Source organism: Ambystoma mexicanum, chromosome 3q (assembly GCF_040938575.1).
Source record: "Ambystoma mexicanum isolate Mex_15411 chromosome 3q, UKY_AmexF1_1, whole genome shotgun sequence".
In the NCBI taxonomy this organism is placed as follows: Eukaryota; Metazoa; Chordata; class Amphibia; order Caudata; family Ambystomatidae; genus Ambystoma; species Ambystoma mexicanum.
Window position 1 is genome coordinate 867,818,159 of NC_090926.1, and position 17,567 is coordinate 867,835,725.

General features: G+C 48.5%; 1 protein-coding gene across 1 annotated transcript in view; it reads left to right on the forward strand.

The window, feature by feature from the left end:
- ATAD5 (ATPase family AAA domain containing 5) overlaps positions 1-17,567 on the forward strand; it is a 648,582-nt gene that overhangs the window by 237,536 nt on the left and 393,479 nt on the right. Inside the window, exon 13 of the mRNA XM_069654960.1 lies at positions 4,287-4,426. Coding sequence (XP_069511061.1) covers positions 4,287-4,426 — 140 coding nt within the window. The remainder of the gene's footprint in view (positions 1-4,286; positions 4,427-17,567) is intronic.

Sequence of the window (17,567 nt, forward strand, 5' to 3'; positions counted from 1 at the left end):
AGAGTAGGGGTCCCATAAAATGAGACTGCAGATACCCAAAAATGAAATTCTGCCCTAATGGGCCTTGAAGTTGAATATTAAAGTAATTTAAAATTGCCTGAGGATTTCCAGCCCGATGACTCAAGTACGCGGCTCTACTGAACCTTCAAATCTGAAAATCCTAATTTTTGGTAACTTAGTTTTCACATTTAAATTCTGTAAATGCCTGCCTGTATTGTCCACAATAGCTAGTTTAGCTGGTAATCTTTGAACAAAAGGCCATTTTAAATATGGTACATCACTTAACTGTAATTCTATTTTTCAAAGGTATTTAACCAGAAATAACTAGCTATCATTCTAACACAGCTTTTTAAATGAATACTACCTGATTTTAGGAATATGCGATGCTTTGCTGTGTCTGAATGGGGGCGGTTATGAGGGAGGATCACATGGTGGGGGAGACCACCTCCGGGGGAGGGTTATGGTATCATCGGGTGAGACATGGTATCCTCCTTTCATTTCAGAAGAAACGCCTCTGATACTCCATGTCCTAATGGCTTATTATAAAGCCTCCCCTCTTCCAACCCTGAGTGCAGTAAAACCCTTTTGTTACAGTCCAAAGGCCAACTCTCAACCTCGAACTGGCCTTTTACAATGATAACACTTTTATTAACTCCACATACTGTCCCTCCAAACCTAGTTTTCCTTTTAAACACTTTGTAAACATTCATGCAGTGGTTTCAGGAAGGGACTACTACTCACACTATATCCACAACACTGGAATGAGGAAGAGGAATGAAGTAGTGCAGAGCATGGAAATCCACAAGCACAAGCAGCGCTCTAGTGGCAGCGAGTGCACACCTGTGCCCTGGACATTTGAGTCTCCAGAGCATGTAACGAGATGAAGTTGTTGGCTGGAGCTGGTTGCACCTTTCCGTGTGGAAAGAAGTCTGTGCAGCCAACCCACTCGGGGAGCTGAAAGGAAAAGGCAGCTGGAAGTAGGTGACACGCTGCGAAAGCCAGAAACCTGTGGAGGACTCTTGGGCGGTCGCCGGTGGTGTTGAGCAGAAAAGCAGTGTATAAACAGTTGCGAATCAGTAAGCAGCAGGAGACAGTCACCGGAAGACTGCAGAACAGACTGGACACCATTTAGAACGGGCGAGTCCACGAAGGGACAGAGGGAATACCGGGGCTTATTGGTGAACACGCCAAACTGACAGATACAAAGAGAAAATAAAGTAACAGTTTATGAAACCAGAGAGAGAGAGAGACTGAAAGATCAGTGTTCTAAAAGGAGACACTTTCAAGATGGTTAATGCATGTTGCAAGCATATGAGGGACGCTAAAAAGGCGATATATGAGAAACCAAAAATACTAATCAATAAGGCAAAACCATCAAAGGTAGGAAAGTGAGCAGACCCTCAGAGGAGAATTCCTGGCAGAAGAGTATACAAGGCTGTTGTAAATGTATAAAAGAAATACTGATAAGTAAATACACCAGGCAAGTTGGAAGTGAATAAGATAGAAGGATTAGCCAGCAGACTCTGTTGCTTTAAAAGACTTGGGAACGAACATCCTGGCAGGATAGTGCACAAGCTGTCCCAATCATACATAAAGACAATCCGTTTGAAGATGACCTTTATTGTTCGCTCAAAGGAACGTCGAACTGTTATTTGTAAAGCCAGAAAGTGACAACGAATCCAGGGAAATGGAAGAACCCACTGGAGCAAGACGCTTGAAAAACGCTTTGTTAGGCAAGATTGTATGCAGTACCCATAGGGTGCACTACAACAACCCTGACCTCCTGGCATTAGTAACCCAACCTTTGGTATAAGTCTGTACTACACAGGTTGGTAGTGTGGATGAGCAGCCAGGCTTATCTCAAGAGGGGTCGATGTGAGCTGTAGGGGTTACACAGAGGTTCACAGTGACAAGCATCCAAGCAAACACACACAGGGTTTCTTGAAAAAAACTATTAATTTATTTACCAGTCAGTTAATGTAAGCCTTCTTCAGAAGGGAGCACTGTAAAAGACCACACACACATACTTCAAAATTACACAATCTTAGTTCAGAATCCGTAAATACCAATTTGGGATGGCGTACAGCAGAGACCTAGACGCACAGGTGACTTCAATTGCTAGGGTGGCGCTGACATTAATTTATTGCTGTTGGCATTCAGAATTAGTTGAGAGCAATTAAAAAAAGGAAAAGATTAGAGCAAACAAGTTACCACAATTATTTTTTAAGCAGGCAAATAATTTCAGGTCCCCCAATGAGTCCTTCAGTTAAAACAGGCTAAGCCAAAGTCAATAGGCAGAGTCTAGATAGGCTAAAGCACTTCTTGGAAGGTAAGTAGAAAAGTCTTTGCACAATGTTTCAGAGGTCTTTGAAGAAAAAGATGAATCAATGTAGGGCCACAAGCTGTTTAGACCTGTGAGTAGTAGAAAATGCAAGCAACTCTACAGCAAGAGGCAAGTTCTCTTAGACTTTGGACAGTACCTTTTGAAATTAAGAAAAGATGCAGCAGATGACTCCGGCTCCTGTGCAGATCTCACTGTTCCTGAGCCTCAGCTGTGGGGACAAGAGGGAGGACGTCGTGGAACTCCTGCACTGGGACGGTCAAAACTTGCCACCGGCAAACTTCACTTTCAGTGGCTGTTCAGTGTTTCAGCACCTCACATCTACCGCGAATAGCAACACCGCAGTTCCTGGCTGTCGGGATGGCCTTTCCTTGCTTCTGGGGTCCTGCACTCTCTTGGGGCTCAGGCTCGGTCAGTCCTGCTTCCTGGGAGTCCGGAGGATCTTCCTGGAGCTCTTGGCCAACTTAAAAGCAACGCACACAAACTGGTGTTCCTCTCCCTGGCTCTACGGTTTCCAGCAGCAACTCTGTGGAAATTCAACCAGCTCAGAGATGGATGTTCAGGTGGCTTACTTTGGAGTTGATTGGTCCCACCAACTCAAGGCGAGAAGTCGTCCTTGCAGGGGATTCTCTGTCGATGTGAACTTGGTGTTTCGGCACTGCAGCAGGGCTTCACCGGTCCAGGATTTGTAGCAGGCTTTCTCTTCAAGGTCGTCTTCGGTTCCTTCATCCAGTGGTCGACACTGCCTTCGAAGCCAAAAGACTCGCCTTTTATACAGTTCTCTCCCTTTCATTCCAGCCTAGCTGTCACTCACCCAGCAGGCTGGCTGTCCTTGCCAGACAGTCAGCCAGCCAATCATCAGAGTGCATTTGGGTCTCCTAGGAGACTAAGACAGGGCTTCGGGCACCTCCCTCACTTCCTGCCTACCCCAGACACCCTGGAGTCAGTGGCGGGCTTCACTCGTGATTCCCGCCAAAGGCAAAACTAACAAATGGACTAAACCTGGTTTGATGCAGAGGGTAAATCTCAAGAAGGACCCTTCTACACAAAAATGGTGAAAAAAGACCGGGCCATTTTGACAAAAATGGCACCCTTGGGTGCTTTACTGCAGCTGTGAGCGCAGCCTGTGGTAAAGGCACACCACGGTAGTAAAAACGAAACCACTGCCACCAGCCATTCAGTGAGGAAAGGGCAACATAAAATTGTTACATGAAAAGTTAGACAAAAGAGATACTAGGTAACCCCTCCAGCACCCTATTGTAACATGGTGTGAGCTGGGTCTAGAAAGTTACAAATGTAAGTAAAGTCAATTTCACTTTAATGCTCTGGGAAACAGTAGTTTATCCCAGAGAAGGTATTTAAACCTTGGGGAATTCCAAGACTTCCCTGTGTCACTGCACTGAAGGTGCTGTGTGACGTAATGTAAAAGATGATGCCTATGGAGTTTGTCAGACTCCACAACCAAAAGAAACAGTGTACAAAAATCACATTAAAATACATGAGTGGGAAAGTGTCTCACTCTCTACAGGTAAAAAAAAAATCAAGTCCTCAAAATCCAGCAAAGTTGCTGGGTGGTCTCTAAGGTAGGGAATTGGCACATTTCTGAGAATTCTCCCTAATGCTTTGTTGAAGTTGTACATTGTTTTTTTGAACATTTAGCACACTGCAGATTAAAGACATTATCCTTTTCACCTTTCATTTGTTTAGAGTTTGATGGTACGATTAGTACTTTGGACAAAGGGTGGTTTTTTTTTGGCCCTTCGGACATTGACGGATCCTTAGTTTAAAGTTTAGGTAGGGAAACTATGCTAGTGCAGGGACAGCGAGGCCTTTTACCCAAACCTTTTTATGTTCTCATAAGTCTTTAGCCAACATCATGTCTAACTTGTGACAGAATATCATTCCAGACACCTCAAATCCGCTGCCTTTTCTTTTTCATTTGTAGATACTTGGGGACAATCTGACTTTGAAGGCGACTCTGGCGATGAGGAAGAATTTTTATGCAACACAGTCCTTATAACCGGGCCATCGGGAGTGGGAAAGACAGCTGCTGTGTATGCATGTGCCCAAGAACTTGGTTTCAAGGTTTGTTTCTAGGCATTTTATATCCACTAAATGTTGTTATGCCTTTTTATAAGGTGCCGAAGCCCGCAGGCATCAGGGTGTCATATCATCTCTGGCTACCATTTTCTGTTAAAGTATATCGAGTGGAATCTATTAAATTCAATTGTGAAGCTGTTTACACTGTCCAAAATAGCAAATTTTGAAGACATCCGCTTTTTTGTAGTTCGATTTTACAACCTGTTGGAATGTACTTTTTAAATGGTTAGTTTGTAAGGTCTACCCCGACTAGCACGTCAGCCATGTTGAATTGGTCTGCCTTTCTGATGTTTGTTTGAAAAAGACTTCTCTGAGAAGTCCAACCACTAACTGTTGTACAAGTCAATTCATGATTTTTATTTTACGATGGCCCCTGTCCATTCCTTGTCTAGATTTCAGCTTTCACAAGCTCATGAAATGTAATCTGTGGCAAGGTGAGCATCAAAATTGAAACACTTTGTATTACGTCAAGTAGGTGGGAAGTCTTGCTTTGCGTTCTTCAGCCGCAATTGGAAACATCTGCGATTACTTGCAGATGAGAGAAAAGCTAGTGGACCTACGTGGGTAGAAGCTGAGATCATAGTCAATGACAAGCTGTGTCCCGCCACCCTGGTTCAACGAACATGCAGCTTCTGGTGTTACTTCCCACCAGTGTCCTATGGCCTGCTCTTCCTTGATCTTGGCAGGGCGAATGAGCTCTAGCCACAAGGATGCACAAGTTCAGATGCAGTTTGTGATGCATCACATCTCTGGTGGGGCTGGCAAAAGGCATGTAGTGCATATCCTTCCTAGAACTCTAGTTGTACAAGGTAGCACTGGCATGTAAAGAAGGGGATTTGTCGGGGGGTGGGAAGGGGCAGGCAAAGGAACCCCCTCTACTGCAACTTGGTTAAAAGAAACAGCAGAGTGTGGTTTTACACACTATTAATTTGGTGAGTGCTGAGCAAGGGTCTTGGAGGTACACTAGGCACTTTCCTAGTATTTAATGTAATTGGGCAGTGGTACTGTATGCGTCAGTAAAATCACATTTGCTGCCACTGGCAGATGTTATGTCTGCAAAGTAAATATATACCTGCGGCTGGTGCTGTAGCTGGGTCACTAACCTCTGCAATAGGAGACCTGTTCAACTTTTTTGGGCTCGGGTGTATAGTGTGTGGCTGGCTAGGTTTGCCCACCCCTCCCCCTCATAGCCAGATACCCTTATTGAACATGGTTACAGAGGTTACCGTTCTTTTGATCCATATACCACTCTGTGCAATCAAGGTTGTTCACAGAGCAGCATGGTAGTAAAACGGGTGATTAATTCTTAAGACAAGTAGGAGTTTTGCAGGCTTCAGAAAGTCCAGGGGCAGGGTTCATAGACTAGAAACCCTGATGGTATTGCTGTGGTATTCTCTGCACAACAGAATCCACAGGTGGAACTTGAGGGTCTAACCACCTATAGCACCATTGTGAAAGAGAATGTGAACGAGACAAGTGAAGGTCCATTGCCTAACGACCTGACGTGCAAGATCTGAAAGAGGGATCCCATTATTTGGAGTAATTTGCAGAAAAAGTCTACATGCTGGAATTTTTGGGTCTTCACTCCAAAGTGGTTTCTTTGGATTGATTCCTAAACCTGCTCCCTCTCACTCCTGTTCCCCTGTCCCCTACAGAGTGCTGCATTTTATTAGGCTCCCATCAAATCCTAGCCAGCTGAATCAGAAGTCTGCATAGTCCCTGGTTTATTAGGGGCATAGCAGCAGGAAAAGCTTTTCTTGTTGGTGGCTTAAGAGTTATCAGATTCAAAGGCAGACCCTGAAGAGGAAAAAGCAGCAGTGGGTGTTGAAATGATCTCCTCGTTTCAGAGCCCAATGCCTCAATGTGGTACTGTGAAGCGTATAGAAGAAGGAAACCACTGACAAGGAGGCTTCATGGTGTAGACTATAAACCTCATTAAAGCAATAAAACTTAACTTTAGTGATTTGTCAGAATGTCTGTCAAAATTAAACGTCCTCCGTCAGAAACCAACTAATCTAACCCGAACGCTATAAACACAAGTCTTTATCTAAAGTGAAGTTTGTGTTCCCTACACCAGGAAAATGCCTCCATTATCTTACGTGGTCTTGGCACCTTTTACAGACCTCATGGTACACCTCTTTGCGCTCGTGCCACCACCTCGAATTCCTCTTCCTTCTGGCGAGTTGACTCCCAGCCAGCTCCTGGGACGTGGTAACAGCGCCCCATTCCTTGCAGCCTCTACCTGCAGGAACAGCTTCTCCATGTCTCTGGACCTTCTGGTTTGAATCTCCTGGACAGGACGTGCATGATGCTGGCTTCCGCAATGAGTTCTTTAATCCTTTCTTGCTTTCTTCTTTATATTGTTGACGCCGCCCTGACGTAATGTCAACACCATCTTGGAAAGTCTCTTTTGGCAATCTTCATGCCTCCAGTGAGCCACCTCGTTGCAAAACTTGGCTGGTTTTGCTTATGGCTGCTCATGTTCTTCTTCGTCCCAGTATGATCTACATTTGTCAGTCATGACTTTGCAAAAACACATTGTTCCAGTATCAATGGTGGGGGGAAATGGTACCCATGAGGGTGGGAGTTCTGTGACAGGGTAATGGGGAAGCTTTCTCCCAGGTGGACAACCTTATCCCCAGGACGGGAGTCCCCTACTATGAGGTCCTGCTGCATGTTACCATCCCAAGGGGCACTATTGGGTAGCAGCCACACCTCTCTAGCATCATAGGAAAGGACTCCCCAGGTGAGAAGTGACGAGACGTGGTGAATTATCACAGTACCCAGTCTGGCTCGGCGTAAGCTGGAAATGGGTGATCAAAATGTTCTCACGATTTGAGAGTGAACCCCTGTTGGCCATCACTGATTCCTCGCTCAGTGAATTCTACTCCCTCTGATGTCACACTTGCAGTCCCTCCTGACTATGAGATACTTCGGGCAGACCGCGAAAGCTCGAAGGGAAGGGGCGTTGCTCTGTTATTCAAAGACCAGTTTCAGTGCCACCTGTCGCCTCGTGACCCCCTGACGATTGTGAATCACTAGTGGCCAAACTAAGAATTAACGATACCACCTCTTAACATTTTCGTCATTTATAGGCCTCCTAGACCTCTTCCATTGTTTAAGGACCAACTCTTATACCTTCTTAATAAAACATCCAATATGAATATACCAGTCGTTCTGTTAGGGGACTTCAATCTCTGGACTAATGTGGCTACGGATAAAGCCTCTTGGTCACTGCTTAGAGGCAAGAAAGCGACTAGGAGTGGATTGCGTAGCAGGCCGAGAACTAGGCAAACTAAGTGGAATATTGTAGTTTGTGGTTATCTGACTTTCAGGGTACATGGTATAAAGCAACAGGGTGATGATATAGAATGTCAAGGAGTATGGGTTCGCTCATGTTTTGAGCAACAGTTGCAAGATGCAGGTTACAGAACAAGGTTCGTCATCAGAAGCGTTTGATCATGTACATTTTTAAAAGTGTTCACTCGTCCATATGGTGCATCTTCCCCCACAAAATGAAATATAGTCGACACTGACATTTAGCTACACTAACCTAAACATTACTGTAAAACATGGAGATGATGCAGTGTTTTACAGTATCAATAATGTATGCATTATGTAACAACTTACATTTTAGGAATGGAATTGCATGACTATCTTTTAAAAAAATATAAAGTTGACATCTTTTTGCGAGACAGGATATAGAAAGCTTAATAAAAGTATCATCCTGAGTACTTCTGGGTTGCAATTATTTGAAAAAGAAAAAAAAAAATTCCTGTCTAGCACTTTCACACAAGCCTTTGGCACTTAAGAGTGGTGGAAATGATTACTTCTGCACTTTCTCTCCATTAGCACTTGAAGTGAGCAGAGAAAAGAGGGTGAAGAGAGCACCGAGGGTACGAGAGGAATGCAGGGCGAGCTGTGCTTTCATTGAAGAGGGCAACTTAAATAGCTAACCTTGCTACACACATGTCCATTTGATTAGCAAACCTACAGAATTGCATAGCAAATTGCTATTTGACACAGCTTATTTTATGCCTTGCACGTCCAAATCCTCATTTCCCTTCACCAAATGCACTGTGGCTGACATTACCCGGATCATCTCCAATATCAAGCCCACCACATGTAAGGGTGATTCATTTCCCTCCATGTTTGTGGTTAGCTGCACAATACCATGGCCCCTTGAGTTACCAAACTCAATCTTTTTTTCATGGGTGTCCCCGTAGGCCTGGATTCCCCCCCTACTTAAAAAAGACAACCTTGATCCCCTTCAGCCTAAAAATGACCACCCAATTACCAATGTTCTGTTCCTCCTCAAGGTTATGCACCCAGTTGTGTACTTACTACAGAAATTCATTGAGTAAAATGCTACATTGGTCCCGCGCCAATCTGGTTTCCGAGTTCGACCTGGCACAGACTGCCATGCTCGACCTGTAGTCTAATCTCTCGTCTATCATCGACCAGGGTCACCTGGCCCTCCTTATGTTGATCGACCTCTTCCGCCTTCGACCAGGTCGACCATGAACTTCTGGCGACCAGGTTGCAATCACTGGTAGGTTGTTTGAGTACAGCATCACAGTGGCTGGCTGCTTTTCTGGGCCTCTGCATTGCCTGGCTTGCCATAGATGCTTGTTCCTCCCTGACCTCACTTGCACGCGGCGTGCCCCACAGCTCCTCTCTATCGCCCACTTTGCTTAATGTCTACAATCTTCCTCCTCTGATGATCTGATTGCCCTGTATACTGACTCTGCAGATGACACCCAGGTGATCTGAAAACTCTCAAGGAATCTACTCCCAGGATTCTCAGGTGATCAATTCCATATATTCCACCGTCCTCTCCTGAATGGTAGCGAACTCAATGGCCCTCAATGCCGAAAAAACTGAGATTCTTATCCCCGCCTCCAGCCATATGTTCAGGAACCAGGCTCCAAAGTACGCCAACTTCTGTTGCCAACACCATCATCCCTGTGGCCACGAGCGTCAAAATGCTGGACGTCATCCTTGATGTTGAACTCGCTGTGAGGCAGCATGTAACTAAAACACACGCATTATGTGGCCTTCTCAACAAACTTCTTCGTCATATTCGTTCTTTTTCTGTCCGAGGAAAACATGTCCCTACAGGCCTCATCCCTGGTCAACTCACGGCTCGACTATTGCAATAGTCTTCTGGCTGGTACTGCCCAGTCAAATCTCTCTGCTCTCCAGTAAACACAGAATGGGGCGATAAGAGCAGTTCTCCAGCATGGGGTCTGGCATGGATTCATATGCTCCTGAATATTCCCCGTTGTCAGGCTGGGAATCCTCGGTAAAGAAAAAATCAGTATCAGTTTTGTTTCTGATCTGTTTTAGTAGTAACCAATCACTGATCTCTGGGTCAAACTGACCCCAACCAATGACTGCCCTGTCCCTAAGCCCCGCCTCTGGCAGCCATCCTCAGATTTTTACCGCACGCTCAAGTGTTGGGAGTCCTCGTGTTTAGCTCTCGCGTTTTTTACTGCGTTTTCACGTTTTTTCAGGAGATTTTCTCATTTTTTGGTTTAATCGAGCCTCAAGCTCCACCGTTTCTACTTCCGATAACGGGGACCCGTTTCGGAATTCTCTACGCCCCTCAAGGGTGAAGTTTTCGTCGAGTTTATACTTCTTGGAGGATTCCGTAAGATCTGCGGCCTACCTCAACGGACATGGCCCAGGACAAGGGAAGCTCAACGCCCGGATCCAAGCTGTTCAGGTGCTGCCCTGGATGCGGATTACAGAACGTGTTCAAGGAGGACGAGCATTCGCAATGTCTCTACTTCCTCCATGAGGACAAGACGCACGTGGAGAAAGAATGTGCGTTCTGCAAGAACCTTTCGGCACGGACCAAACAAGATTGTCGTTCCCGCCTCGCCGCCTGGCTGGAGAAGGGCACAGCAGGTGAGAAGGCGAAGAAGTCTGAGCGGGCTTCTAAATCCTTTGAGGGTGCCCCGGCGATGGGGGCCCAACAAAAGGCCAGGCACCGGGAGCGTCGAAAGGTCGGGCTCTTCGGATGCCAAGCAGGGCGCTACTTCCCCGGCACGTTCGACCATGAGTCAGTACTCTGGTTCGGGGAAGAGGAAGTCCGAGAATCCGGGTAGGCCGCTGGAGCGGACCCGGTCGATCTCGAAGGGGGAGCGAGGCGCTGACCCTCCCCCCAAGGCAAAGGCCCAGGACGCACCTAAGTTGGTGAGTGCTTTGATCCACCCAGCAAAGGCCTCTACTGAAGTGGTCGCTGTGACCCTGGCGAAGCCGGTTGAGACTACGCCTGTGGAAACGCCCGCCGGGCCCAGAGTATCCCTGCCACCGCGGAGGGATTCCCCTTTCCAGCCCATCGCTAAGACCCCCATGAAGCCCCCGGCTGAAAAGGGGGGGGGAAGCTGGTGGACATTACAGACTCGGAATCAGCCTCGGAACTGGTGGAAACCGAGAAGGGCCTCAACGAGGGGTCCCTAGGCCTCAACGAGGGGTTCCAGAAGGTTCGATCCCAGGGGGCGGTCCCTGCTGACGTGATCAATAGCAACGATGAACAGGGCCCAGTGGAACGGCCACCCTGTCCGTCGCAGCCATTGCCCGAGCCCCAAGATAGGTCGGCGGCCATTTTGTTGGCAATCCAATCCTTATGCACCGAGATAAGGACGAGATTACCACGGACCCTGACGGAGGATCCAGAACCAGGCCTGTCGGGAAGCCCTCCTAACAAGCGGAGGAGAGTCCACCCCGCTCCGCCCTTCGTGCCTGCGAGACCGGTGGACCCCTTATCCCCCTCGCCGGACCCTAGAGAGGATACAGCGACGGATACAGCGACGGGGACGGCGGCGATGACACAGCAGACATCCCTTCGCCCCCCACCCCCGCGGGCGTCTCCAGCCGACGAAATTGGCCCTTTCCACGCAATAACCAGGGCATCCAAGCTCTTCCAGCTCTGCCCTGAAGAACAGAAAAAGGAGGGGTTTCTGTACCAACGACGAGAGGCCAAGAGGAAGACGGTCCTCGCAGTGCCTTTACTTGACGACATCTGGGAGGAGGGGCTTGCTGTCCTCAAGAACCCTTCCACGACACCAGCCAAGAGGGACAGGTACGAGAAGAAGTACCGAGTCCCCGATGCCGCCCCCTTGTGCCTCAGGGCCCAGCCCACGCCGGACTCGGCCGTCTCGGCAGCGGCTAAGAAGAAGGCACCGGGTGTGGCGGCTTCAACTTCCACCCCCCCGCCAGACGGTGAGGGCAAGAAGTTGGACTCTGAGACGACGAGTCATCTCGTCAGCGGCGACGACGATTAAGGCGGCCAATGCCTTAGCGATCGTGGCCTGCTACGACAGGGAGCTCTGGTTCAAAATAGCTCCACTGCTAGACTTCCTGCCTGATGACAAAAGGGCGGAGGCCCTAGAAAATCTGCAGGAAGGCGAGGTGGCGTCGGATCACGGCATAACGGTGGCAACAGACATTACCGATACCGGATTTCGCCAACTGAGTTTGCCTCCGACGACGAGGATGGCTCAAGGCGACAGACTTTCGCCAGGACGTCCAGACCAGGGTGGTGGACATGCCGTTCGATGGCAACAACCTTTTTGGTAACGCGGTGGATGAGTCCCTACAGGCCATCAAGACCGACTCGGAGACGGCCTGGGCCCTCGGGGTACTTCAACAGCGGCAGCCCTTTCGGAGCTCCGGAGGCAGTCAGGGTGCCTCCAAAGGATCCAGCGGTGGCTCCTCCACTTACCGCCAGGCGGCCCGCTCCTCTTCTCAGGAGGCCTACAGAGGTCGCGGCAAGCAAGGGGGTTCCTGTCGCCAAGAAGGCCGCCTTCAAGCAAGACTGACCCGTCCAGGTTGTCGGGCCACCACCAAAGCACCCCGGTGGGAGGCCGGCTGACGAAGTTCGTCAGCGTGTGGGAGTCCATCTCCACTGACCGTTGGGTGTTGGACACCCTGGCCAACGGGCACTCGCTGGAATTCCAAAAGAAGTGCCCTCGCATTCCTCCCGTGGCCAGGAAGGAGAATCACGTCCCTCAACTACTGTCGGAGGTAAAGGCGATGCTCAAGAAAGGTGCCATCGAACTCGTTCCCAGAGGGCTCCGGGGCTCCAGAGTGTACTCAAGGTACTTCCTCGTCAAGAAGACAGGCGGTTGGCGCCCCATCCTGGACCTGCGTCGCTTAAACAAGTACATCAAGGCACAGAAATTCAGGATGGTCACCCTCCAGCACGTGCTGGGACAGCTGGAGGAAGGCGACTTCCTATCGTCTTTGGACCTGGAGGATGCTTACTTCCACATCCCTATCCTAAAAAGGCACAGGAAGTTCCCCAGGTTCGTGGTTCAGGGACGCCACTACCAATTCAGGGCCCTACAGTCGGCACCCAGGGTTTTCACCAAGTGCCTGGCACCAGTGGCGGCGCGGCTGCGTCTGCAGGGGATCCACGTTTACCCCTACCTGGACGACTGGCTAAACCGGGCAAGGACAAGGGAACTCGCCGTCAAACACACGGCGAAGACCGTCCGGTTGCTCACGGAGCTGGGTTTGCCATCAACTACCCCAAATCTCACCTGATTCCATCGCAGATAGCACTGTTTCTGGGAGCTAAGCTCGATACAGTGGGGCAATTGGCCTCCCCTTCAGAGGAGAGGACCAAGACCATCCTGGGCAATGTGCGGCACCTGCTAGCCACGGACGTGGCCAGGTGAGGTCCATCAAGTCCCTCCTCGGGATGATGTCATCATGCATCTACCTTGTACCCCTTTGCAGACTTCGGATGCGTCCGCTACAGGAGTTTCTCGACGCCCGCTGGCTCCAAGCGAGGGGCTGTTTCGAGGACAGGATCCCTCTCGACGAGGAGTTCCGTCTGGTGATCTTTTGGTGGGGCATCTGTGCTCACCTCACGACAGGCACGGAATTTCAAATCCCGACGTTTCAGGAGACAGTGACAACGGACGCCTCTCTGGAGGGTTGGGGGGCCCACACCGGAGACCTCCACGCAAGAGGCCTTTGGCTCCCAGAGGAGAGGTCTCTCCACATCAACATTCTGGAGCTCAGAGCAGTGTTCTGGGCTTTCAAGTGGTTCCTTCTGTCCCTCAAGGGCAAAGTGGTGAGGATCTTCACCGACAACACCACCACGATGTTCTATATATGGAAGCAAGGAGGCACCAGATCCCCAGCCCTATCCAAGGAGGCCCAGGATCTGTGGCATTGGGCCGTCACCCAAGGGACGTTTCTGGTTTCCTTTCACCTGGCAGGAATTAAAAACACCGTCGCAGACTCACTCAGCAGGGAGCTGTGCTCGTGCCACGAGTGGGAACTGCACCAGGACCCAGTGGATCGACTCTTCCAACGATGGGGCAAACCCCAGATCGACCTGTTCGCGACGGCAACGAACTCAAGTGCCAGAGGTTCGCCAGCAGGTACCCACAGCCGAGGAGCATGGGCGATGCTTTCTCGTTCCCTTGGGACCACCTGTTTCTATACGCGTTCCCTCCGTTGCCGTTGCTGCTCCGCCTCATCAACCAGCTCAAGAAGTCCAGGTGCAGGATGATCCTCGTCGCACCGGCGTGGCCAAGGCAGATCTGGTTCCTGGACCTTCTGGACTTGTCAAAGTCCCCACCAGTCAAGCTGCCGGCGGACGCGGATCTTCTCTCCAGAGAAGGAGGCACCATTCTCCATCACGACCCACAGTGTCTGAACTTGCAGGCCTGGCTCCTGCAGCACTAGAGTTTGAAGGGTACAATATCCCGGATGATTGCAGAGAGGTTCTTGCAAAGGCCAGGGCGTCCTCGACTCAAGTGTTACGGTCATAAGTGGAAGAGGTTCTGTGTCTGGTGCCGTGCACAGAAGATTAACCCTCTGCGGATTACGGCCCCTCAAGTGCTGCCGTACCTACTGTCGCTGGCCAAAGCTGGACTGGCTCACGCCTCCATAAAAATACATCTGGCTGCCATCTCCCGATACACCAGGACTACGGGACGGGCGTCCTTGTGGTCTCATCGCCTGGTAAAGGAATTCATGAAGGGACTATTCCGATCATTCCTGCCGGTGAATGCCCTTGCCCCGGCGTGGGAGCTTAATGTGGTGCTGACCAGGCTCATGGGAGCCCCATTCGAGCCTATGCATTCAGCGCCTTTTGAAGTTCCTGTCATGGAAGACAGCGTTCCTCGTGGCCATCACCTCTGCACGACGAGTGGGAGAGATTCAGGCCCCATCTTGCAAGCCTCCATACTTGACTTTTCATGACACAAGGGTAGTGCTGAGGACGCACCCCTCCCTCATTCCCAAGGTGCCGTCGGACTTCCACCTCATTGAGCCCTTGGCGTTACCAGTTTTCTTTCCGTCGCCTTCGACGCCGGCCGAGAGGACTTTGCACTCGCTGGATGTAGCTAGAGCGCTGATGTTCTACGTGGACCGCATGAAGAGTTTTCGGAAAACGTCACAACTGTTCGTGAACTTTGGGTCTGTGAATCAAGGGAAGGCTCTCTCGAAGACTTCCATTTCCAGATGGCTCTCCGGCTGCATCATGCATTGTCACCGGTTGGCAAACCGACCGCCGCCCGGCCGTCCGAGAGCCCATTCGACCAGAGCGATCGCTGCTACCACATCGTTCCTGTCTGGTGTGCCCCTGCTGGACATCTGCAGGGCTGCTACGTGGAGGTCGACGCACACCTTCACAAGATTTTACTGCGTCGATCGGAACTCCAGGGAGGAGTCCAGGGTCGGCCAAGCAGTGCTGCGCAACCTGTTCGCTCAAGGTGAGCCTGGTGAGGAGATAAGAGATGCTTAATGTTGAGTTGTTGTATTGCTTAATGTTGAGCCTGTTGCCACCTCCCGTGGTTGTGCATGTGTATACTGCTATGTATTCTTTTATTCATAAGCATGTGAATCCATGCCAGACCCCATGCTGGAGAAGGAACAAGTTACTAACTGTTCTTCAGCATGGGTCTGGCATGGATTCACATGCTCATGAATAGTCCCCGTCGTCAGGCTGGGCATCCACGGTAAAGAAAAAATCAGTATCAGTTTCGTTTCTGATCTCTTTCTTAGTAGTAACCAATCACTGATCTCTGGGTCATACTGCCCCCAACCAATGACTGCCCTCTCCCTAAGCCCCGCCTCTGGCAGCCATCCTCAGATTTGGTAGCACGCCAAGTGGCAGTATGACCAAGTGAAGAGCCGCAGAGGGGTATGTGGGAGGGTTCGCATGTGAATCCATGCCAGACCCATGCTGGAGAACAGTTAGAGGTAAGTAACGTGTTCTTTCTAGACGGTACTCCATCTCTGAAGCAAGAAGAAAATTGCACTCGCTTCCTGTGAGGCATAGTGTCTCTCAAGATCTTGATCCTCACAATCGTCTTACCCTTGACGTGCATGTCTGCCTCATACAGCGTCTGAAGCCCTGCCTGCCCTCCAGCACCCTCGGGTCACAAGACCAGGCCAAACTAATTCAGCCCAGATTTCGTCTGACCAAGTATGGGAAGACAAACTTTGATGTCCTTGCCCCTGCTACCTGGAATGTCATCCCTCCCGAGCTGAAAAAATTCCATCTCTCACTGAATTCAAAAAGAGGCGGAAAACTTTACTCTTCAACGCGCTACCAACTTGGACTCCTCTGTTTCTGACGTTCATCACTTTGTTCTGTTTTGTCAGTCTTGTGTGTGCCCGGAGGCCCTCGGGCGAGCTGGTGAGTTATCAAAAATTTAAATAAATAATAAGCTAGTATTGGGTGCTAAGTATTTCAATCAGGGGATACACCCTGGTCTCAGCCTAGTATGCAGCACACAGCTGAAATACTTATTGTATTATGTCTATAGGTTCAATATTATGAGTGATATACCACTCATATCACACCCCTTCTCAAAATACCCCAGGTCACAATGGACCAGGAATCAGGCTGGTTGGTAAAGGTCATATTTATTTAAAAGTCAATCAAACATATACTTTTTAATAGGGAGCAACAATCACCAATGTGGTGACCATAACAGATGATAAGGTATGTAAGGCAGTTAAATTCACTTTTAAACAACACAAAATATAAAACACCAGAGAATAGAACACCTTTGGCTTGCTGGGAAAGATGGCATTTAAGTCAGGATTTCCCCTTGCAAAATTCCTCAACCCACAACTAAACAATTTTAAATAGCGATAAGGAAGCGGCAGGTAATTAGGAATAAACAACAGCAAACATAATTTGAATACAACGTTCCCTCCACAAACAAGGGAGAAAAACGGATTTGAAATCTTACACTTTAAAATGACATTCGAAAATGGCTGTCGAACAATGAAAAGTGTGCAAAAATCCTTAAATCAGTATAAATTTCTATGGGAGCAACATTGAAAAGATGCTAACAGTCATAAGCTATAGTTTGAGCAAAAGTAAATATTTTGAATCGAATGGAAGTTTGAATATAATTGAAAATGAAAATCACACGTGTAAAACTCCTAAAATTAACCAAAGGTTTTTAAAGAATAACGAGTGAAATACAGTGTGGTTTTAGGTTGGGATGTAGCTATGGGTTTTGGGTATAATCCAGAGTTGAAATGAAGTCTCTAGCTATTAAACTGAGTTATGCAATGTTGAATGGGAGGAGTTTTGGTAAATGGGGCGTAAAAGAAAACAAATCAATTTTTACAAGGATAGTTATGCTCTACACTAGGGCATTCAGGCTAGGACTGCCAAAGTTTTACTATTTACTGCTGAGCGCCATATAATTATAAGGCATCTGTATTGAAATGTGTTTAACATCTGTTCTTCCTACTTTGGTGAGTGAGTTTTTGATTACGTCTTGTGATTCTAAAGTAGTACCTCCTAGTCGGTTGCTTAAGTGAGTTATATGTATGTACTTAAGTCTGTGTGCTTACTTTAAAAAAAATTAGTTATTTTGATAACTTCAATAGAAATGCAGTGAGATGCACACCTAATTTTTGAATAATGCTAATTGGCCAGTTTTGCTTTTTGAATAACACAATTTCTGATGTTAATCTGCTTAAAATCACATGCTGTGCATAGTCCGACATCCAGTGGTCACTGCGGAGTATTGCATTTTGTTTTTTGTAGTCGAAAAGGGGGCGTCGACAAGGCGTGTCTAACACTATCCCTATAGTGACGTGCAGTGTACCCACAATCCCTCATGCGTCG